Below are 24125 nucleotides of genomic sequence, written 5' to 3'. Positions count from 1 at the left end.
CACACCCATCCTCTTCTTCAGTTACTCTCATTTCTCTGTTCCTCCTCTCCCTCTTTCTTTTCCCCCTCTTCCTCCTGTGCTTCATCTTCATCTCGCCCCTCCGATCTCATCTCCGTCCTCCTTTTCTTGCCTCCATGTCATTACAGGCATATAATTTATGAAGTGTTGAAAATGTTCCTCTCCGAGCTGCTCCGCACTGTAACCAAGGTTACCAACATGTGAATCAGTATCACTGTAATCACGTGTGATTTTTTTTTTTTTTAGGTGGGCAAGCAGGAATGGAAAAGCTTCAAGCTTTGTATAGTCTGGAGTCTTGTGTTTAACATTTTTCAATTAGAAGTGATTTTTGTTTATAAATGACTGATATTGTTGTTGACCCTCTTCAGGCTCCCATAACAAGGCCACACACACACACACACACACACACCGTATGAGTCACACGGGGTGCATTGTATTACTGTATTGTTTTGGATTGAATGTGGGCTAAAATAAACTGACATGCTGATTTTATTCTATTTATCATTTGGCAGATAAATAGAAAAAGTTGAGACCGGAGGGAGTCACCTCTTGTACGAGCGCAGCCCTGTCCTGTCCAGTAGCTTCGTTCAACCATGTAAGCTTCTGTGAGGTGTGTGTGTGTGTGTTATTTGTGTGTGTGTGGGTGTGTGTGTGTGTGTGTGTGTGTTGCTGAGGGGGCAGTCAGACCACAGTCTTACCATAGCCCTTGGATAAATTATCACATTATCATGCGCACTTGTATCTTCTTGTCACACTTCAGATGAGATTGAAGACACTTGGGTGTGTCTCTGTCAGTCAGATCATAAATTTGGCTGTTCTCTGTCAGGGCTGCACTACCTTTAGTCCAGCAGGAGGTGGTGATGCACCTGAAGCTTGTCAGTGACTGCTAAAAACACTATGAGATGGATACCTTTTGCACTTACGAGCTGATTCCGAATGCCCGCTCTCTGGACTTGTGGACAGAGCCCTCGCCGGCCTCAGTTGTACCGTGACATGTTAACTGTCCTCATGTCGAGCCTGCGAGGCCAGAGACTGCGAAGCTATACAAGCTGTTGATAGAAAGGCTTAGACCTGTGGTTGAATATCATTTCATTTCATTTCTGACGTACACGTATGTAATTCAAGTCACTTTTAATAAGATGATTGTTTTACAGACTGATAAGGATAAAGTTCTTGCCAATATATTCAATTCAAGAAATTTTATTTGTCCCCGGTGGGGAAGTGATAATGATAAAGTTCTTGCAATTTATTTTAAGTCAATAAATCAGTGAGGTCCAGTGAGCGCCCTTGTGGACTAAAAGAATTGTGGACTTTGGACAGCACTCAGCACTTGCAAATTTCCAAGGAACGCAAAATCTGTGAGACTGCAAGGCGGTCCAGACGGTGAAGGTGGATTCAGCCGAGTGGTCAAGAAGTTTAGCCTGTAGATCACCTGCATTTTGGCAGTGCTCACAGCCTGTCAGGTGGAGACCCTCGAAAAATGGGACCCTTGTAAAAAGTGCCCTAAGAGTTGGAGCCATGTTAGCTAAAAGTGACGTTGCTAATGCAGATATGATTTTCAGCAAATCTCAGTCTCAGTCCTGTACTTTTTTTGCGTTTTTCTCATATTCTAGATGGGAGGAGCCAGGCAGATACCAGGTAGAAGGTCTGGCCCTGAAAAACCCATTTTGTCAGGTGACAACTTAACATCAACCATGAGCTCAGTTTGGATTACTTCAGTGTTGTTGTCCTTGGTTTTTGTCATCGGTTTGAAGCTGGCGTGCGCAGTTGTGAATAACGTCATGTCACTTTCCAATCAGAATTAAGCAACACATACATCAGAACATAATGCCAGTTTTTTGCTTGTGTTTCCAGTAATGTCAGTAAACTAAGCCGCGCCCACACAAGCTTGTTTTAAGCATTTTTGAGTTTTTGCGTGTTGAACCGAGGATGTTTTTCTCCTGAATCTTCACTTTGACTGTTGCTTATTTAGACGTGAAGGTAATTGTATAGACGAACAGTTACAATTAGAAACAGAGCTTTCAGAGCCTTTAATGTTTTAAATCCAAATAATAGCACTTGCTCAACCTAAATGGGTGCAGGTTTGCTGGCACTGCATACAGGAATGGGCTGCCTGATCAGAAAATGAATACCACAAAGTTAAACAGCAAATGTGAATAACAACTTCCTGGATTTCACAGCAACCGCAAAGATCATATTCGACCTCAGCTGATTTTATTGATTAAAAGGAACCAGCTTTGCATATGTCAACACGCTGTCAGGGAAATTGAACTGTTTTTGCCCTTATTTCCATGTCTGTTTGTTGGTGTTTTCCCCCGGCTTTGGAAAAGTATAGTTACATGACAAAAACATTATGTAAGTAAAAAAAAAAAGGTGTGTTTGCTCTCTACACTCATTTACCATGTATCACAGCACTACATGTGTTAATTATCAGCGGTGAGGAAGCTCTGCTGAAGACAGAAAACAAACACAAATACTCTTTGAGGTTTTTTTTTTTCTTTAGCGTTGCTCCTAGTTACTGCAAGGCTACAAAAGCCAAACATGCTAAAATACAACCACTAAATGTGCTCTGGCATGTTTGGGAGTTTAAACAAACAATTCTGATTATCATGCCATTTATTCTCCAAAACTGATATTGATCTCACCATTCCCAAATTGGAATAAAGCAGGCATCTTGCAATAGTTATGCATGGGCGAGGATTGTTGTTTGTTTGATATTAAACCGGACCCAAACCTCACATCAACTTAAATACATCACATTTTAAAAGGGTTGGCTTTAAATTCCTTTTTCATTGATGGTGATCTTCCTTGTGCCTCTGGCTTTTTGCTGCCTGTTCTCTTCAAGACAACAACAGCAATGATTTCTAATGTGGCAGGCTGAAAAGAATGGACTGGCTATTTGGTTAGTGAAAGGAACTGCTATATGAAGGTGTTAAGTGACTGGACAACCTCTCGTCCTGTAATGCATTACAGGACGGAAGGTCACCAGGAGGAGGGTTAACTGTAAAAACAGGATTGGATCAAGGAGAGATAGGATGACTGAACGGTCAATATTTGTAATTACTTCTTCTGGACGATCCTCACTTCTAGAGCTTGTGGGGGGAGAACCACTGAGGGTTCAATAACATGGATAGAGATCAATCACACACACATTAACACACATACACAAGGCCTCATCGTGAAACCCTGATTTCAACGATCAATAAAAAAAAAACAACATGCAGTCATTTTTCAAACGAATTGTTACCGAGCTGATGTAGTGATGTCCCTTACACAGTCAAGTGTGTCACACAGTGGTGTACCTCACCCCGTCCTTCCTTGTGAAATACAAACTCCAGAATTCCACTGGATGCCTGTGCAATACGGAAAGGCTCTGGTGCGGTTTTCCTCAACTCGGCTGGAGTTGTGAGACCAAGGAGTCCCCATGATAATTACGTAATTTTGTAATGCAGAGCCAGTGGAAGCACACACATAGACTTGATTGAAACCTCTCACCTTGCTACTGTGACCAGCAACCCACACTGGCTATGTTTTGAGACCGGAGCGGCGCAGCACTACTGGACAGCCGGAGGTCCAGCAATAAGTGTTCCTGACCGAGGGTCTAGAAGAAGCGTTTGTAGTTGTCTCTTTTTTGAGTGTTTGATTATGAAAATTAACCAGATGTTATGGTGTTGTTTCGGTGTGTGACTTTCTGTCTGCTCTATGCTGAATTAGGCTGATTTGTTGCACCATGCTCCAGCATCCGGCAGAAATAGAAGAGTGTCCGAGTCCCCGTCCCCCGAGGTGCCGAAATGTTTATTCACACACAGTTTACCAAAATATATTTCATTATTTCTAGTGTAGAAGTAGACCTTTTGAGCTGATAGTGGTACTAAAGAAGGGGCCAGATGTTCAACATAAAGATTCATTGTGGGGACCATGAATATTTGAGATTGAATTCCCCTCCATTGCTTCCAGGTGGCAGCATGGCAGTGTGGCGGTCAGTGCTGTTGCCTTCCAGCGAGAAGGTACTGTGCATGTTCTCTTCAAGCACTCTCACTTCCTGCCTCAAAGACATACATGTGAGGTTGATCAGTCTACCTTTCCTCTATCTGCAAATTATTGACCAAGGAGTGAAGTGTCTGCCAAATGAAGAAAAAAAAAATCACACTTACGTAAAGGCAGTCGATGCAGTAGCATTTCACTGTTTCAGTCTTGACAAAAGTGGGGGAAGGACAACACAACAGACCAGCACTGGATCCCTAGAGCCACTTATATGGCTCAACCTACCTTCAGTACATCAAATTAACTAGCAGTCTATCTTCAGTAAAGTGCAATCATTTGTTTTCATGTCATTTGTTACATCCCTTGTTCCCTAGCTATGGATCGGAGCCCCCCTGTCGATCGGAGAGAGAGAAATCACGGACGCATCAACCTCCTCTGTCTCTGGCTTTCTCTGTCAGTGAGGACTGTCGTCGCCGTCAGCTGAAGGTGAGCACTAACGTACGAGCTGAGCGTGTGCTTGCTGCCAGTCAGGAGGCCTGCAGAGTAGCCGCCAGAGAAAGTTTTCCCCGGGAGAGCCGAGATCGCTCACTCTGATAAATTGGGGTCTTAGCTCAAATTGGCCAGCACTAACAAACATCATTCATCAACCACTCATAAAAGCACGCCTTGGGAAGTGTTCACGGGGCGCTCAAGTGTTGAATCGCCACTGCTTTATTCCGTTTTATGAATAATAGATGCATAATTGTATTGCTTATTATTAATGGATGTTGCGTTCGTGCTTTTAGGTGTGCTGCACTAAGAGCCTGGCCGTAATTGTGTTCTACTTTTTCTCTCGCGTAGTCAGAACAATTATTTGGCATTCCTGTCCAATAGGTACAAGCAGTGCTGGATCAATATGTTTTAATGGATACTCTGTTAAGATAGTACACGATTAAGTAATCAGCCCAAACAGAGACTATTGGCAGAGGCTGTGTAGACTCTCGCTCCTTTTCTCTTTTTGTCTCCTCCTCCTGTGCTCACATCTCACATGCAGGTGTTTTGTTTTTTTCCTTTGTTTTTCAGGTCATGTGTGCACGTGTGTTTGTCAGACCCAGCACCCCTTCTCGCGGTGAGCTATGTGCGAAACAGCCCAGGTGATTAATATCCGCCACTGCACACGAGTGCCGGCTGCGACACAATTCTATGAAAAAGAAATTGGTCCCTACTCATTGATTTGCTCCTGCTCTCGAATCAATGATCATACACTGTAATGAAAATAAAGTATGCCACTGCAATGTAGTGAGTAATGTGCTGAGAGTGTGCGTGTGTGTGTGCATGTGTGTGTGTGTGTGTGTCAGGTTTGTATAGAATCCTAAAATCATGGAAACTTAATAGATTTTCAACAGGGAATGTCAATCCAAAGCACTATGGCACTTAAAAACTACAGAGCACAACTGTTTGTTTCAGGCTGTGTACTGTGTATGTGCGTGTGTGTGCGCGCATATGTGTGAGGCAGAAAAGCCTGGGGAAACATCTTCCCCTAGTGGCCACCAGCACACATGCCAGCGCACCCACCCAGGGAACGGGGTCCCCAGATCTGGCAACATAAATGTCAAAAAACAAAAAAACAGTCTCATTGTTATCACAGCGATACTACATTTCATTTTGTTGTGATAACACGAGAATGACTGTTGATGATTGCTGCTTGTCTTTTATTTTTGTCGCCTTGATATAACCAATACAAACCGTCCTTTCTCTGCTTAATTGAACAATCTGGAAACTTTTTTCCCCCTCAAAACTCCCCATAATAAACTCTGCACCAATCACGCCGCGATGCTGCTGGATACCTTCGCTCCCTCGCCTCTCATTGGCTGACGGCTGACGATAAGATTCCAGCTGTTTCGCCCCCCCCCCTCCTCCCCGCGCCGCGGTTCGGATTGACACCCCGCCCGGCCGGTGAGGAGGGAGCTCCAACTCAGGACGCGCCGTGATTGGTGCAGAGCGGGCGCTCGCTGGGGCGGGGAGTGAGAAGTTAGGATCCCCTCATCCAGCTGTGCGAGGCTTCGCTGATGGACGGAACCGACCGAATACAGTCTGGAGGGAGACAAGAGTGAGAGCAGGAGCGCCCGGTCGTTCGAGAGTGCAGCAATGGAGAGGGGTGGTGTTTGCGATATTTAGAAAAAAAAAATAGAAATACCACAGGTCGCCTCTCTGACGCCTGTTTGTGTTCTGCGACAGGATGTGCAGCAGCATCTCCATTGGATCTTTAACAACCCTGATGCGGGATATGCGCTGAAAACCGCCTGTGGATGCAGAGAAAAAGTACTGGATTCTTCATTTGAAGCGGAGGAAAACGCGGGGAAAACGAAAAGATCACCAATTGTCCTTATTTCTCCTTTTTTTTCTGGGGGTGTTTGTCCATCAGCTCCGTGGAGGAGAAAGGAACCGTCAAGAAGTTTTTTGCGCGGTGTTAATATTTTACCTGAGGCTGAAGTAGACACACGCCTCACGGTTCCTTATATATTTTTTTGGTTTCTAACGGGGGGGATGGCTCTGAAGTGTTGCTGAGGCCCCGGGAGAAGCTTGGACATCGGAGACAGGGGGGCCTGGGCGCACCGCGTCCGTAGAGTCGGACCCCGCGCAGCAGAAGCGCACCACCTGGAAACTACACGGTCCGCCAGACGCACAAGACCCTCTGCTGTCTTCTCCCGACTCGCTCCTCTTTTTCTTTATCTCTTCCCTCCTCGTCTCTCCTTCTTTCCAACCGGGTAGATCTGTATATATTTTGTTTGTCTTCAGGCTGGTGTGGACTTTACAGCCACGACAAAAACTGATCATGCGATGACTGAGCGCGCTTTGGGCACATCTACCGAGTCCATTACAGGTAATAAATCGAACGGAATGATGCTCCGGCACTTATTTAGGAGAAAATGACTGCAACGAATCAGTTCCAAATGAATGTAGCGCTGATAGATTAATTGGTTAAAACTGAAGTTTCGGAAAATGAATTGGAGCAGAGGCGGTTGTTGTTGCTGATGAGAGGGAGATGTTGGCATTGTTTCTGATGAAAAGGAATGTGCGAGCCCTTCATGATTTTTCTTTTTCTTTTTTTTTTTTTTGGAGGGGCTCATTAGGAGCGCCGATCTTTTTACCAGCTCACGGCAGCAAATATCTGCTGAGTTGATCTACATCCATTAAAAAATATATATATATACAATGATATATATAAAAAAAATCCTGTTAGTGACATTTTTTTTCATGCCAATAGAAAATGTATGCAATGATTTTTCGATGAGGTGTGTGCGTATTTTCCCAAAATAGCCCCTCCAGCAGCACCACCGCTCCCTACTGTTGCCTGTTAACACATTCCTTAGATGGAACATTGTGAGTATGTGCATCAGGATGTTTTGTAACCATATGGAAAGTTGGTGGATTTGATTCCGGAACGCAAATCAGCAGGCCAAACTTAATATTTAATGGGATCTTAATGATTCTCCTCTTGCTGCTGCAGACGTTTCCGCGGCTGTCAGCTGTATTTACTGTATCTGATCAGGCGCTTGTGGTCGCCCCTTTTGCTTTGCAGGGGGTGAATGATGGCCGAGGATGGGGGAAATCTCTCCGGGGTCCCCGACGCCAGGGGCTCTGAGGGTCGGTCCTCCCTGCCGAGGACTTTCATCCGGCTCAACGACCTGTCCGGGGTCGGGATAGGTGGCGGGGAGCGCAGCGAGGTGGTGGTGGAGCCGGCGTCCCCGGCGCCCGACGGGATCTCTACGACCGGGGAGGAAGCGTCTGCGTGCGGCGGGGAGAACCTGCCCTACCCCACCCTGGCCCCCGTGGTCTTCTTCTACCTGAAACAAACCACCCGGCCTCGGAGCTGGTGTCTCAAGATGGTCTGCAACCCATATCCTTTTCTTTTGACTTTTTGAGAGTAGGAGTCTGCTCATGCGCACACGCGCGCGCCTCCACCTGTGGCAGGTAAGAAACACCTGCTTGGCTGTGCAGCTTTTTTCCAGTTGACCTCATGGGGTTATTACTGAAATACCATCAGAGGTGGGATCTCAGAGTCAGCACATGGTCTGCTTAGACATCCAGGTTTTTGACATACATCAGAGAGTGTGTGTGTATGTGTGTGTATTGATCCACCTTGTTGCTGTTATCCAGTGAACAAGCTGTGCGACTTAATCTGCACAAAAAGAGCTGCTCTCAGGTGTGTTTGACTCAAATGTGAGTGTTGGTCCCATTGGAGCTGCACTCAGTCACCTGACAGGACGTGTGTGTGTGTGTGTGTGTGTGTGTGTGTGTGTGTGTGTGTGTGTGTGTTGTGTTTGTGTTTTGGCCCCTCAAGCCCACCTTCACCATCTTTACTTGTTCCCACGTCACGCTCTGATTCCTCTGAGTCGGTGTTAGCTCCTGATCGATTATTCATAATGAATGCGAAGTGATGGAAATCTATGGCTCTCTACAGAGAGGGGGCGGCGTGTTATAATTAGTTTATTGATACACACCTGGACCGGCTGCTTATCGAGCGGTCTCCCTTTTTCTTTCGGGGGTGAACAGCGGCAGAGGGGTGGAGTCTATTCAAGTCATAGAGCCCTTATTGAATCATTCCTGCCACTGAAGTGTATTATTGATTCATAAGTGTACAGACCTGCACTGATTCACCTCTCTGGAGAGGAGGAGAGCAGGAGGGGGAGAGAAGGGAGGCACTGGAGACTCGGTCTCTTAATGTCTGTCTTTCTCTCCGTGTGTGTGTGTGTGTGTGTGAGGCTTCGGTCGCTGGATTTGAGAGAGCATTGGGAAGGAATGCCTGCTTGGCCGATAGTGCTCCGCTCCGGAGGTTTCAGCCTTTGTTTTTTTCCCTCTAGGTGCTGTGTGTATGTGTGCTAATGTCACTCGGATTACCTCCACTCCTGCCTCCCCTGTCTGCCTCCCTTCCACGCCTCCTCCTCTCTCCATCCATCCATGCCCCTCTGCCTTGTCTGTTACTTCGCATCCTAATCCCCCCCCCGTTTCCTCATTTGTCAGCGTGTTAATTGAGATGCCATGTTATCCCGTCTTCCTGCCCGCCCCCCCAGGAACGCTGTCCACGATGCGGCTTGCACTTGCTGCTCTTTTACCCCCCTCGACACTGCTTTGTCTTCTACTGTTGTCCTCCCGTCATCTTTCATCCCGTGTTGGTCTCCCAGCTGATCACAGCTGATTTCCGATGTCTGTAAATGTCAAATCTTTAAAGGTCTTACAAATAGACTTTTATAGCAGCGGGGCCACATGTGTCCCTCGTGGCTCCTAAGGGAGCAAAGGTGATGCTTGGTTCTGTTATCCAAGTCAGGAGTTCTCAAACATTTTCATTTCACAGACCCCCCTGCTGAGACTCCATTATTAGCATGCATTCCTATTTGAACTTGACCCTGTGCCTTAAGATTGGATCTATAAGTGACACAAGAGGATTATTTAAAGAGGAATTTGACAACTTTTCCTAGTCCACTCCTGGTGTGTCCCTGTGGTATTACTGTTGGTGCCACTGTCGAAAAGGCAGCATTAGCAACGTGGTTGCCGCTAACGGCCTGGCTACTGCCCAAAGCAACCGTAAGAATCCCAATTTGACCCCTCCGTTCACTCTTGTTTTACCTCTTTTACTTATACTTTACTCTCCTTTTTTTCACTTCTTCTTTGCCTCCTCCATCAACGGGGTTCTTATACTTTTGCAGTATAAACTTTCCACAGTTATTCCAGTTGTTCCACCGTTGAGCCTCCTGTGCCTCCTTCCGTGGTGCCGTAATTTGGCCTTTCACTTTTTTCTGGAGAAATCGTTATTGTATCTGTACTATTTTACATCGATCAACTTCCTGTCAGTATTTGGATTTGCGTAACGGACACCTGTCGGGATGGCTTGGGACTGCAATAAAGTGATAGAGTTAAAGTTATTCTTGGACCAGTTAGAGTACTACCCACACACCCATATAAATATTATTGCAGGCCAGTTGTTTACTTGTATTGGCACAAATAGGGGTTTACAGAATTACTATCAACAGGATGTAATACAGCTGTATAATTCCTTAGAATATACAGTATATCTATGTTTACGGTAAAAGTCACACTTGTACGATAACTTTTCCCTTGGTGCAATTGACAATCAATAGTTCTGCAAATCTCTAGATGACTGTGACAGTTTCAATGACGAGACATAGCTTGTGTTTTCCCCACAGTAGCAGATAAATCATTCAGTCATTTTCATCATTGAATGATCTGCCAATTGTTTTCTCAATGAGTTGTTTTGCTTGAAAAACTCCCATCACAACAAAGCCCAAGTGACGTAGTTTTTCCGACCAAAGAGGGTGAATGGACCATCACAAAAGCAAATGAAGAGCAGAAAAAGCTCAGATCTGAGACACTGGAACAAGGTCATCCTTGGCCTTATAGCTTGAAAAATGATTAGCAGATGAATCAGTTATTTGAAGCATCGTTGATTCATCTTCTATCAGTTGACTGAGCCCTTCAGCTATAGCGAGAGGCTTCCAAAACCACTCCATCTTAACCGTAACCGTAAAACGATCCAATCATATATCTGCTGAGATCTTCTAAGGCGGGCACGGTCACCACACAGCCTCTTACAAACTCCTTGTGCTGTTTCACATAGCTTCCACTCGGCATCACGCACTTGGTGACCTCTTTTGTTACTTTGGCTTGCTCAGTGTTCGAACCTCTAACCTTCTGGTGTGCATGTTGGGATGCGAAGTGTATCCTATCCTGCATGATAAATGCTGACCTGAAGTTGCAGCCCTTTGCTTGGATGTACTGGCATTGGAGTTGGTGCGTTGTGGTCTGGTTTGAATGTGTGGCATTTTGTCCTGAAATTGGTTAAATTTCCTGGGAAGCTTTGTACAATCCCCCTGCCTGTCTGACCTGACATCTTTTTCTGATGGTGGCTAATTATTCTTATGGAACTGAATGCGTGGCTTTCAGATCTGTTTGACAACGTTTTACAAGCCAACCGTTTGAAATGTAATGAGGATTAGAACACGTCGAAATGACTTTGGGTTGATCAGTGGCAATGTTTGAATGTTCCTCTGTATGCGTGTGCACACGCGTCCCAAGTGCTGTGGGGACTGTATTTGGATGTCCTCTCTTCTGGTTTTGCCCTTTAATGTCTATCTGTGCAGATTTAGGAAAAGGTCATCGCTTCTGTAATGCACTGTGACGTTCCTGAGATCGATCTGTCTCAGTGGCACCCTGGAATCTGTGTGTACACTCATGCTTTGTTTCCACAGAGATGTATTTCTTTTTTTTTCTCTTTTGCTATATTTTTAACTCTTCCTCTCTTGATCCGTGGCCCTCCTCTGCCACTCTCTCGGTCTCCCTTTCTCCGCTTTCTGGCTAAAGAATTAATCGTGCGGTAGTCTCTCTTTCTCCTGCTATAAATACATCCGCAGCACACCAGCAGCAGCCAGCTCTGCCTCGGCTCTTCTTCTTCTGTCTGATGCTGTAGACCAACAACACAGGAAAATCCGACTGATCTCGGGGCCAGAATCTATTCTAAACAGGCATATCCTCGGTAAGCCCACGGCCTTAGGCGGCCTGCGGCCATTTTCAGCAGTCTGAAGTAATTAGGACCCCTGGATACTCGCTGAGGTATTTAGGGTCTAATTGAAGACCCCTGGGGTGTACGCTCTGAGTGATGTTTTGCCCGGCCTGTGTGAAATTCCCTCTGCTGGTTTTGCTAATGATTCCTGCAGAATCTGTGTATGATAGAGAGTGAGAGCTTTTGTGTGTGTGTGTGTGTGTGTGTGTGTGTGTGTGTGTGTGTGTGTGTGTGTGTGTGTGTGTGTGTGTGTGTGTGTGTGTGTGAGAGAGAGAGAGAGAGAGTGAGTGAGGTTGTGTAAGCAGCACGCACACACAAACACACACTTCCACAGGACTCCCGTAGGTGTCTCCTCTCTGGCGGGGAGCTGGATGCTGTGCCAAGACGGAGGAGGAGGAGGGGAGTTTGGGAACACATCCAGCGCTCTTTCTCTCTCTATCCTTTGCTCACACTGATTTAAGGAGAGGATTACATGGCCCCAGAACAGTGAGGGAGGACACCTGGCCAGAATAGGTGTTTGTCATCACGTTGAGAAAGCCTCATTGGACGGCCGACAAACCGCTCGCACTTGGGAGTGCGGGGTTTTTTTGGCGAAACGTTCCATGGATTTGTTTTTCCTTATGTTTCCCTCTCTTGCTCTATATTTCAGCAAAGCGGGCTTTCGCATTGGTAGCGTGTTGCTCCGATGCGTCTGTCAAATAATGGAAGCCGAAGCAAACACTTACTTAATCAGCAGAAAATGTCTCCTACCCTCCCCATCGCCTGTTCTCCCCTCATCCCTCCTCCTCCACCTCCTCCTCCTCCTCTTCTCCTTCTTGGGCTTCTCTTTTCTCCCGGACCCGTCACTTCTTTCCTCCACTGGAGTTAAAAGCGTCATGTTGGCTTGGAGAGCGAGTGGGGTTGTGTGTGTATGTGTGTGTGGGTGCGTGCGTGCCATCTCTGACAGTCTGACAGTCTCCAAAATCAGTAGAAGAAGAGGAAAAAAGGGAGAGAGAGAGAGAGAGAGAGAGAGAGAGAGAGAGAGAGAGAGAGAGAGAGCGCATGGGGAGAAAAGAAGGAGAAAGTAAAATAAAACCTCGGTTGGGGAGCCGAGTGGGATTTCAGAGAGCATTTTTTAAGAGGTGAAGATGTAGGCCTGCACCCGCCATCAACTTCACTTTCATATTTTCTCCCTCTTGCCCCCCACCCCACCCCACCCCACCCCACCCCACCCCCACCCCTCTTATCTCACAGTTTCTCAGAGAATTTCAGACATCTCTAACTTTTTCGCAGTTTGAGAGTTTTATCTTCATTGCAAATTCTGTCTGAACTTCTATCATAGGTGCATGTGATCATCTGTCTACATTTCAGAAGATAGCATACTATGTGGTTGTGTGTGTGCGTGCGCACATCTTCGCTACATGAACTGAAACTGTATGTTCTCTCCAACTCACTGGCATTCCAACATGAATGCTGCTTATGCACCGAGATATTATGTATGATGAAGAATTCATTGACTTAAACATGCAAGGCCTCCGTGTGTCTGTGTGTGTGTGTGTGTGGTGTGTGTGTGTGTGTGTAGGGGGACTCTGGTCTGTGATTCATGTGTCTCGCTGAGCATGTGATGTGACTTGCATGTATTTTGCATGTAAAGTGCTTGCTGCAAGGGATGTGTATCTGTGTGTGTGTTTTGCATGTGTGTTAATGAGCTGCACAGCACAATCATATTAAAAATTAACTGGTGAATTGAACACATGCGCAGATTAGATAAAGATAGTCAAACACAGGTTTTCATGTGAAACGCAGCTCGTCCGCTGGCTGTGTTCACGTGAAGAAGATACTGTTGAACGACCAGTCTCCTCTAATCAAGTCCTCCTGATTAGTTGCCGACCATTCACTTAACTTCACCAATGATCAGTTGTTTGTCAGTCAGGGTTGATGAGTTTTTGATTAATCAGAAAACAATTTTTTGGCTCACTGTTGACCAGTCAGGCACCTCCCTAAATGATTAAAGCCTGATCAGAAGCCTCCAGGACTACCAGTTGCCTGTTGACACATCCTGCAGACATAGAGCATCGGCAGCATTTGATTGGTGCTCTGTTACTCTAATTTTGGCTCTGTTTTTGGTCTCTACCAATTCCTGAGAGAAATATCTGACTCTTTTGTGGCGAGGTTGTTCACCGGATCGTCCTGAATTCTGTCAGTGGATTGGATGATGCTAGTCTGGTAATGTACACTCAGTTTATCAGATATTATTTTGCTCTAAAACAGCTGCCTGGGGCTGTCTGTGGGCCAGACAAACCAAAACAATTAGCTGAAAGGTGGTAAAATGCTTTGTAAGGCTGAGGGAAACTACCCAGCTGAATGCTAAGTCGAATTGTAAAATTGTATAGGGCATATTATGCATATATTAAGCATATATACTGTTATTATGTGCCACCTCTTTCACATTACACATGGTCATTTGTTCTTTTGTTAATATACAGATATAGACTGGTGTAGCTTCAAGTACTGTTTTCTAATTAACTTAAACATTAATGGATAGCATCAGTTTCCTATAAGTCGAGGCAGATAATGTCTTTCTTACAAGTGACATTTTGCACCAGTCATACAACATGAAATATGAATCCATCCAAGAAGAAGCAGCGACAGGTTCTCTATATTCTATCTAATATTCTCTATATTATATCTCTATATTCTCAATAGAGCAAAATGCATAGGTACCATATTGTAGAAAGTGAGACTTTCATGTCACAGCAGTTATATATTAGCCCACCACATTGTATGTAGTGACATGAATCTCCAACTGCCACCCTGCATCATCCATGGGCCCAATCCGATATTCAGAAACTGGGCCTTCATACAAGCCATTAGGACATTTTTAAGGTTGGGATTTACAATCACCATCCTTGGCTATGCTGACAGCTTACGGAATCACAGTGGGTGGTGCCTGTACTAGCCTATGAGAGCTGACCAATCAGAGTAGACTGGGCTTTTTGGGAGGGGGGCCTTACAGAGGGTGAATAGAGGAGCTCCAGCAATAGTTGGATGAGAACAATAATGTGTTTTGTGAACAGTAAAGCATTCGACCTTTGGATACACAAAACTGTAAAAGAGCATAATATGAGACCTTTAACTGGAAAGACCTCCTACATTGCCTAGCTCTCTGCACCAACACGATAAACCCAGAGCTAAAATGCTTATGTGCATTCTTTAGGAAATCATTATAAATGGAGAGTTTAAAAAAAAAGACAACCAAATATGGATCCAATGACACGTTTCTGTGTGCTCAGTAAAAATCACAGCGAGAACACAGCTACAGTCAAAAACACCAAGCGCTGACTTTAGCTGGTATTCATGTAGGCGTGTGTGTGTGGGTGTAGAGCTTTGTTACTGTGCTAGGAAATCTTTGTTGCATTCAGAATTTAATGTTAGTTTGTTGAATTTATCGCCGTTAGTCACCGAGCCTTTGCTCTTGGCTTCAACTGAAGGAAATGAGTGTTGATCATACAGAGATCCAAATGCAGCTGCGATCCTTACCACGATAATTGCACTGATGTGTTTGTTGTCCATATTTGTGCAGCCGTCCCGAAAGTGCCAGTCGCTTGAAACCCAACTAACATCTGTTGCATACACCTTCGGCACACACTCACAGGCCGGAAGGTTGTTTAAAGAAAGTGAAAGATTCTTCTTGCATAATGTGTTGGACCCGATCCAAACGCTGATGCACTGACAAGTGATAGATCAGTTTAGTGGCGATGACAAACTCTTGACACACTATGCAGTGTGTGTGTGTGAAATTCTGTGATTCAGCCACAGTCACGTTGAAAGTGCCAATTATTGACGAATAACAGGAGTGACAATCAGAAAGCGGTGGCAGGAGAGAGAGAGAGAGAGAGAGAGAGAGAGACGGTGGAAGCGAGCGAGTCCGAGGCAAGCTCAGACTGCAGCGAGGTGTGAGTAGACGACGCAGTATGAGGTCTGTTCTTAATGAGGAGCTTTGTTTAAGCTGTTAAACTGCAAACAAGCTGAGCACAAAGAAAACCCTTCTTTGTGCTCAGTCTGCTACTCGTTTTTCTACCTTCTATCGCTTATTGCTACAGCGCTCTAGTTTGAACCTATAGTCACCTCATTACAGCTTTTTACATTTTCTGTTCTACACACCTGGCGTTTGGGAGGTTTTCCTGAGGGAAACCCTTTCCTTTCCTTTGCTGCACAGCATGGTATCAGACGAAATCGGGCGATAAAGGCTTTAAAGTGGCATATCGACATATGATGAACATTTCCGTTGATATGACAGGACGACGAGATCATTTTACCCTTGTGCACATATTGTTATATTGTGATATGACATACAGTATGTATTAATTTCTCAGTTGGCTGCATTATAATGACACTTTCAGAACATACCAGACGGTTCTTTTTGTTCTATTAACTTGTCTTTACCCACTTGGTCATCATATCCACATTACTGATGAATATTTACCAAAAAATCTCAGTGTTAAAGTTTGTGAATTAGCCATTAGTCATTCCTTAAATGAAGTTGCAATCGCGGTAAAAAAATATTTAATCAAATATATCAGAGTATTTGACCTTTGCCCAGTCCTAGCAATTACGAAGCGCTTTTGATGCATGTAATGCAACAGTATTGCATGTCCTGATTTGCCAATGGGCAATCGTGATAAGAGCTGGCATAATAAAGCGTTTATCCCACTACAAGAGAGACTTGGTTTGGGTGGAGAAACATTTGTATATATGTATTGGCATCTTCACTGGCAGTTGGCTAGAATGACTTGGAAAATATCGGCATTTCAGCTGAAATCCAATACTGTACATCCCTAATTAGCACATGTTGCAAGAGCAATAGCAGGGAATCATTCAGCCCAGACAAAACATGGGTACATTGAACATCTTGTTGCAACTGCTATTGCCACTTCAAATGAATTCCCCCTCATAGAAATCTCATGTGCAGTCAAGTGTACCCCATAGCGTAGTGAAGTGTGTTTTGAAGCGCACTGTAGTGTATCTACATGTCACTGCTCCATTCAGTTTTCCCCATGAATATATTGATTTTTCAGCCACAGCACAAAACTAAAGAAAACATAAGTCTTCTGTAAAGAAAAGTCTGTAAAGTCTTCTGTTTCCATCATAGACAGAATAGATGGCCCCCATTAAACTGGGCACAGCAAATCTGGCTGTGCCATATGCAATAGCAGTGAAAAGTTATATGCCTATTGTATATGTATGCACTGTATGTTAGATCTGAAGGTTTGTTTGGGAGGAAATGTATTGTTCAGCTGGAAAAACGGTGGTTAAAAAGCAACACGGCCCACTTTGGTTTAAACAAAGTCGTGACTGAGGCCTTAATTTACCTCTTGGTTAACTCACTGGAGAAACTTGGTCCTTTTTTCAGACATAGTCCTTTATTCTCAAGCTTCCCAGTTAATGCTAACACAGAACTAACTGCGTGCTGTGTCTTACCTGTTCCAGGAATAAAAACTCAGCGCTTGCAGTATTACCACATCAGCCTCCCTTTTATTGGCAGGTTTTATCATATGAAGAAACTACAGGAAGTGTTGGCTTTCGCAGAGACTGCATAGCTCGAAAATTGATCGAGCAAAATTGCAAGACTGGAATCAATTAGTGACTAAGACTAGTATTTGTGTTTTCAAAAGAGAAAATGAGAGCAGCAGCGAGTATGACATGACTCTAAGTACTGTTGAAATTAAATCTGGGGGAATGTACTTTATAATGAGTTTCGAGACATTGTAGACGGCTACCAGTAATTCTGGCCATCCCATATTTGCTCTTGGTTGGTTATAACACAGTTCCGCTTTCATATTTCATGTTGAAGATTACCACAGACAGAAATTTGGAGGAATTATCATAATGGTGGTCCAGACACTGATCAACAAATAACTTAAAATCATACAATAATTCCAAATTCCTCTAGGCCGTCTCGCAGGTGTCTGCCTGTCTGACCAGTGAAATGCCTTCCCAGTATTATATTTCCACCAGGGAATAGACTGAATTGCTGCATCTTTGGATACAAAGTCGCGCTCTGTAGACTGAAGCTGTGGTTTACGACTGTTCTCTGGTAAAGCCATCATCTCTGATTACTTGCATAACCTGGTCTGTCTTAGTAACCCGGTTACTTACAGCTGTGTTTGTGGGCTGGGCCTGGCAGCTGTTTGTGTGTTGTGTGTGTGTGTGTGTTGGCAGGGGAGGACTGGCTAACCTGATACACACCCCGTGAGGCTCCGACCACAGTGATTCAGGGGCAAACCGCAAACTCCACTGTAGACTGCCAGACAACAGCAGGAAGCACTCTCACTGTCTCTCTGTATGTGTGTGTTTGGTTGTGCGTCTGTGTCGGCATGTATGTGTGCCTGTGCGTGAACATCTGAACATATTTTTAATATCTCTAAATTGGTCTGGGCTGATGTACATATAACCATTGATGAGTTTGACTGAAGACCCAGAACTGAGAAGAAACAAGTAAAAACCGTACACCCTGGATTGTTCTGAGGTCCCGTGTTTGTCTTTGTAAATGTGACTCTTTCATTGAGGGTGAGGCGGCAGTAGCCAACTTTTACACACTTGTGTTTTGTTGCCTTGCCTTATTTCTCTCCTCAGACTGTGTTGTGCCCTTCCACCCCCGTGACTCCGGTGGCCTAGTTAACAAATTAATGTGAATCCTGTAAAAACCACAGGCTCACTCCCCAATGGAGGAAAAAGGAAGGAGAGCGAGAGGAAAAGCGAAAAGAGGAGCAGCAGAGGTGTCTGAAAACAGGAGGTAGTGAAACGAAGAGGGAGGGACAGAGTGGAGACTTTTACAGACGTGCCGTCTTAAAGAACTCGGCTGTGGCCCTGTAAAAAAAAAATCACTTCATAGTGTGTGTGTGTCTGTGTGTGTGTGTGTGTGTGTGTGTGTGTGTGTGTGTGTGTGTGTGTGTGTGTGTGTGTGTGTGTGTCACACGCTCATAATCTTGCAAGCCTCCAGCTAAAGGATCTACTCTCTTACTGTCTGCGGTTTCACATGCAGTCACGTGTGTGTGTGTGTGTGTGTGTGTGTCTCTACACAGCAAATTTGTCACTGATTTTCAATCAATTATTTGTACAAGGAAAACAATTAGTGCAGATAAATCCCTGCAGTTAATTACTGCTGCTCCAGAAAATGGCTTGACATGATTAAGATGCATTAAAAAAAACAAACAAGTCTGTCACTGTCGTCTGCAGTTAATGATCAGGAACGGCATACTGGTTAGATTATTGGTCCATTTGATTGTCTGGATAGTTTTGTTTGTTGGTTGGTTCACTGTTAGGATGGCTGGGTGTGTGACTAGTTGGGTGGTTAGACTGTTGTTTTACTTGTTAGTAGATTGACAGGTTAACTGGTTGGGTATTTTGATTGGTTCATTGTTTGAGTGGATGGTTTATTCACTTGTTTGACTAACTGGGTGGTTCAGTGTTTTACTGTTTTATTTGTTCACTGCATGATTTCCTGAATGTACAGAAGATTCGTGGGCCAACTGGTCAGGTATTTTGTCAGATTCGTTGGTGGCTGGGTTGACTGATTGGTTAGTAGACTCGTGTGTCGCCTGGTTGGGTGTTCGGTCAGTCAATTGTTTGGCTGGTTGGCAGGAGTGGTTGACTGGTCGGCTGGTTGGGTCTTCAACTGGTTGTTGGTTGGTTGCTTGGCAAGTTCATTGGTTGATTGGTTGACTCATACTCTCACTATGAGTCAACAATCTCTCTAGAAGTGAACCCTCTATGCTAATATGATGAAAAAGAGTACCTAGATCTCCAGTTTAGTCCTGGAAACAGGAGGGGTTTCCTCTGTTTGTTTGTTTAACTGTAAAGATGGACATATGAATACATACAACCCACAGTCTATACACATAAATAATGTACAGAGAGGACTGAGGAGATGACCTCTCTAGATTTGTTTTATTTTTTGCTCTCTTTCAATTTTTGCTTCCCCCCACCCCCACCCTCTCCATGGGCTGTTCCGTGAGATGGCTGTAAGTTTATGTAGGACTCAGTCCAGGATTTTCCTACCAGCTTTTTCTCATTAGGATATTGTAGAAGACTGGAGCTTGGCTGCACAGAGTGGCAGCAGAACGGTCGGGGGGTGGGGGTTCTGAAGAACAACGAGGATGGGGGCGGGCGAGCTATACACTTACTCTTACACAGCAAAAAATCTAATCGGGCACCTGAATCGAGTTATCTTTAACCGTCTCACTGCGGCTGCATCGGTCCCACGTCATAGCCGGAACCTCTCTCCTTCCCATGCTTGCTAAGAGGTTCCTCTCCTTTCCTGTCTTTCTTTTCCGTTTTAACACATTCCCGCTCCACCTTCTGCTGATAGTTCCTGTGATAGCATCTCCTGATTTTCAGCTGTTGTTTTTCTCCACCCTAGATTGATTAGGGAGCAGCACAGCAGGAGGTGCCATGTCTGACACAAGTACTCTTTTAGGCTGCGTTACTAACTTGGAGCTAACTAGGCGTTGACAGTCACCAGAAAATGACTGCTGGTCTTATCTTCAGCACCAACACACACACACACACACACACACACACACACACACACGCTCATCTCAAGAGAGAAACGTTTAGGGCGTCAAATCAGTCGACTGTCAAATCAGCCTGCGGTGGAATTGCCAGAATTGTCAATAATTCAGACACATGCAGACACGCACAGAAATACATCTTCTTTGTAATTTTTCTGCTCTTTTTTTTTTGTCCCCCCCTCCACCTCTCTCCTCCTCCCTCCTCATCTCTGCATCTCTATCTCGATCGCTCTCTGTCAAGTCATCAGGACACTAATCAGGATTTTCCCGCAGCAGGACCAGGGAGTCTGGTGAAGGAGTTAGAAAAAAAAAAAGGGAGATGTCTTATTATAGATAACAAACGAGGGATATAAATACCTCTGGGGGCGGAAAAGCTTATATAAGAGTCATGATATGTCCGCTGGCCTCTCAGCCCAGTGTATGTGTGTGCACGCCTGCATCTGTGTGCATGTGCGGCCTGTCCAGAGCCTTGTTCAGCTATAGCTCCTGTAGTCCATTGCTTTAATAAATGTCCTCCATTAATGTAAAAGCAATATATTACACAGTGTAATCATACAGCAGCAAATTACGTGATCTTCATTCACTCAATTAGCACTCTGGTTCCACAATGTGCCTGAAGCTGGCTGCACTGTTCAGCATAACATGTGCGCTAAGCCTAGTTTGTTTCAATTAATACAGATACAATAAAGGCTGGGTGGAAACTAATGAACTTTACCAGCCATGGATGACCACCAGAGGGGATGTGTGTGTGTGTGTGTGTTTGTGTGTGTGTGTATTAGCATGGGTGTTTGTGTTTTCAGTCATCATGGACGTCTGTTGTGTCTAATCCCCCTGTGGTGTGTGTAATTAAGAAACAGCCTACAATAGGAAGGAGGAACTGGTTTTGAATGTGTGGCCATGTATTGATGAGCACATGTGTTGTGTGTATGCATGAGCGAGTGCTCGGTCAGCGCAACTGACCACTTGCTGAATCTCTCCCCAGAACAGAGATTGTCCAATCATGGCTTAGCAACTGTGAGCAGTCACGGCATATATGTTTGTGTGTGAATGCAGTGCCTGCTTACAGTGTATATTGTATATATTATTATATATATATTCTTTTATTCTTATATTCTTTTCAAAACCATTGATACAAGCAAAAGTGCGAGGCACAGATAAACAGTAATTGTTTAAACGTATGCTTTAGACGATTGCATGTCCTGCTAATCGCCACCCAGAGTAATAACCTAACCTAGCTTTGCTTCTGAGATTCATGCAACATTATTGTGTTTTTGGCCAACATCAAGGACCGATCTGATAAAGGTATGTTAAACTTGTTTTTTAGCTGCTGCATACTAATAATCCTCTGTGGGTATTATTATCTGGATTGAAGTGCTTGAGGTTACACAAGTTGCATGCCTTATGTTGTGGCAAATGGGTGTATGAGGGAGTAGCGGGTCCAATTTCTATTATATAAATGACATGGTGTCTGATCGATCAATAGACTTACACACTAACTTATAGACTAGCAAAGGCCTTTCTGATAAAGTATTGATGCAACCCAAGTAAAACAGCCATCATAATAGCACATCCCCCATTTAATATTTCTCCACTGAGTTCAGAGGCTGGTACTAGATATTCCTATATTAAGGAATTGCATGCAAAGCTGCAGTGTGCAAACATTAGTCAACTCTGTGTATGTACGGTATATTTTCCATATTTGGGTGTGCAGTTAGCTTGTGTGCAGCTCATATATGGGAGTTTGTGTGTGTGTGTGTGTGTGTATGTATGTTGTCTGTGTACTTACTTTTGTCATACTGTAATTACTCCGCTTCACTTCGATGCCCTTTCACTGTGATCCGTTTTGCTCTGGCAGTGGCACTGACATGACAATAGACACACACACACACACACACACACACACACAAACACACACACTTCTGGGCTCTCTCCCCATGGCGTTTGGCCCAAATCACTGTGACATTTACAGTTTCGCAGCCATTAGAGCTTAATGTCCCAGGGGTGACTGTGCGATAGTGGCTGCTCCAGAATCAGATCGCAGCATTTTGTTAGAGTGCCGGGCCTCAGCATCCTTGTCGCTGCTGCACCTGCGCTGGGATCAGGTGAGGAGGGAATGGGATGCCGTCCCAGGGCTCTGAAGCTTACCAGATTTAGAGGCGTTTACAAGGTCAGGTGAAACAGGTGTAATCTGTTAGATGAATGTCATACAGATCAGTGCATTAGCACCTGATGATGGCCATCTTTGTACAAGGGCTCAACAGCAGCTGTGTTTCAGACAACTGTTTAGTGAAATGTATGTGAGCAGTGAAGAATAGAAGATATGGATGTGTACATAGCTGATGTGCATTTTAAATTGTCAGTAAAATGCAATTTATTTGTAGAATTATTCAGGGAAGTGTGTAATCTTGAAAGTACTGTGGCAGCTATTTGATGAAAAATCAGGAAAAGAACATGGGCAAGTAATGACATAAATACTGGCTGAACTCATTTAGATGTTCCAGTTTCAGGAACTGTAGTGAGCGTGCTGGTTCACTGACGTGGCTTACTGGAACACCGAAATAGAACAGAGACATTGTAATCTTTTTAGTTTCATCTGTGCTATACCTGCTGTGACAGGTGAAAGTGTCAGCTTTGAAAACAGTGAATTCAGCACATTTTTATTTAGAATAAAACAGCAAATCAGGAATTTGAAGCAGAGATCAAGCAGAATAGAGCATCAGACTGCAAGAGAACTGTCAGGTATAAGTTTCAAGGCCTGTTCTATTCATAGCCTCAACAGTTTCCTGATGTCACAAAACTACTTAAAATACTTAGAATGTTAGTTTTTTGGAAAGGAACTTGTTTGTTTGTATGCTACATATAAAGCTGGAGCCAGTAGCCGGTAAACAGGAGATGTTTAACAAAATGTGACAACCAGAGCATGTCAGGCTCACAAATGAATATATTATATCTCACAGTGTTTTCCTTGGAATTTGGTTTCCACAAGTAAATAAGCTTACTTTCAAAGATGTCAGACTACTAAACAAGACAAGCTACAAAAATAAATCATCAACATTTCATCACCTCATGAAGTTTATACAGCAAAGTACTAGACAAATACTGATTTACACGCCCACCAGACATGAAGCAACGTCAACTTCCTTTATTGACAGTATTTACTCTTGTTTTAGCTCCGGTTTGGTCTCGAACCAACTCCTGAGAAAAATATCGGAATGTATGTTTCTTTAGCTACTAAATGCTCCGCTGCATTCAACTAGCTTACTTTGTCTGTCTGCCCTTTGTTGTCGGGCAGGTAGCGTTCAGTGGGTTCAGCAGAGCTTTTTCGCTCAAAAGAAATAGCACAGCAACCCACCGTGGCTGGAAATGTGGTTGATCAGTGTGGTGAAACCAACAGCACATTTCTTGACAGTAAAACCAAACACTGAGCAGATATTAGCTAATATTACCACTAGCCATTACTACAACCGACCTCTTTCAGATTAGAGCTAGTTTTTAATGTCAAGGTATTGACACCTGTGCTTCTCATATGTCGATGAGTCAAAATATCTGCTGTGAGAACTTCACCTCTGTACACACAGATAGGTCTGGAACATGTTTACCTTGAAACAGTTAGCCTAGCTGTCTTGCGATTTTCAAATAATCATCTTAACATATGAGGAATTCCCAAATTTCATACACTTTACTTTGTGAATACTGTTTAGCATTACTGCGTCAAAGTCATGCAAGACCAGTAACTCCACTGAGAGGTGAGGAGTAATGAGAGAAGTTGGACAAAGTAATAAAAGATATCTATATATCTGTAAAGCCCACCAGTGTCCAACCCTTGCACGGCAACAGCAGCTCAATGGAACATGCTAACAATCTACAATACCTGCTGCGTCCCACGCGGATACAAACGCCACCTAAACTCAAACATTTGGACCCTCTTCCTCCGTCACACTTATTGCATTCAGAGGCTCCCACGCATTCATAAATGTGACAATATCATTTCTGGGAGAAAAATGCATGCGCTC

General features: G+C 44.2%; 1 protein-coding gene across 6 annotated transcripts in view; it reads left to right on the top strand.

The window, feature by feature from the left end:
- The window catches only part of cacna1g (calcium channel, voltage-dependent, T type, alpha 1G subunit), a 274185-nt gene that overhangs the window by 3709 nt on the left and 246351 nt on the right, over positions 1 to 24125 (top strand). For 4 of the 6 annotated variants that reach the window (XM_037081179.1, XM_037081177.1, XM_037081178.1 and 1 more), the window contains exons 1-2: positions 6052 to 6865; positions 7565 to 7882. In XM_037081179.1, the coding sequence (XP_036937074.1) occupies positions 7572 to 7882 (311 nt within the window). In that variant the 5' untranslated portion in view covers positions 6052 to 6865; positions 7565 to 7571. Of the gene's footprint in view, positions 1 to 530; positions 629 to 1631; positions 1693 to 3732; positions 3802 to 3975; positions 4026 to 4376; positions 4489 to 5064; positions 5136 to 6051; positions 6866 to 7564; positions 7883 to 24125 lie in introns of those variants that run through there. The other 2 variants (XM_037081174.1, XM_037081175.1) reach the window with 2 other exon arrangements.

This window comes from Acanthopagrus latus, chromosome 20, assembly GCF_904848185.1.
Source record: "Acanthopagrus latus isolate v.2019 chromosome 20, fAcaLat1.1, whole genome shotgun sequence".
NCBI classification, from domain to species: Eukaryota; Metazoa; Chordata; class Actinopteri; order Spariformes; family Sparidae; genus Acanthopagrus; species Acanthopagrus latus.
The sequence above is the reverse complement of the archived record's forward strand: the minus strand, read 5'-3'. Positions and strand labels throughout refer to the sequence as shown.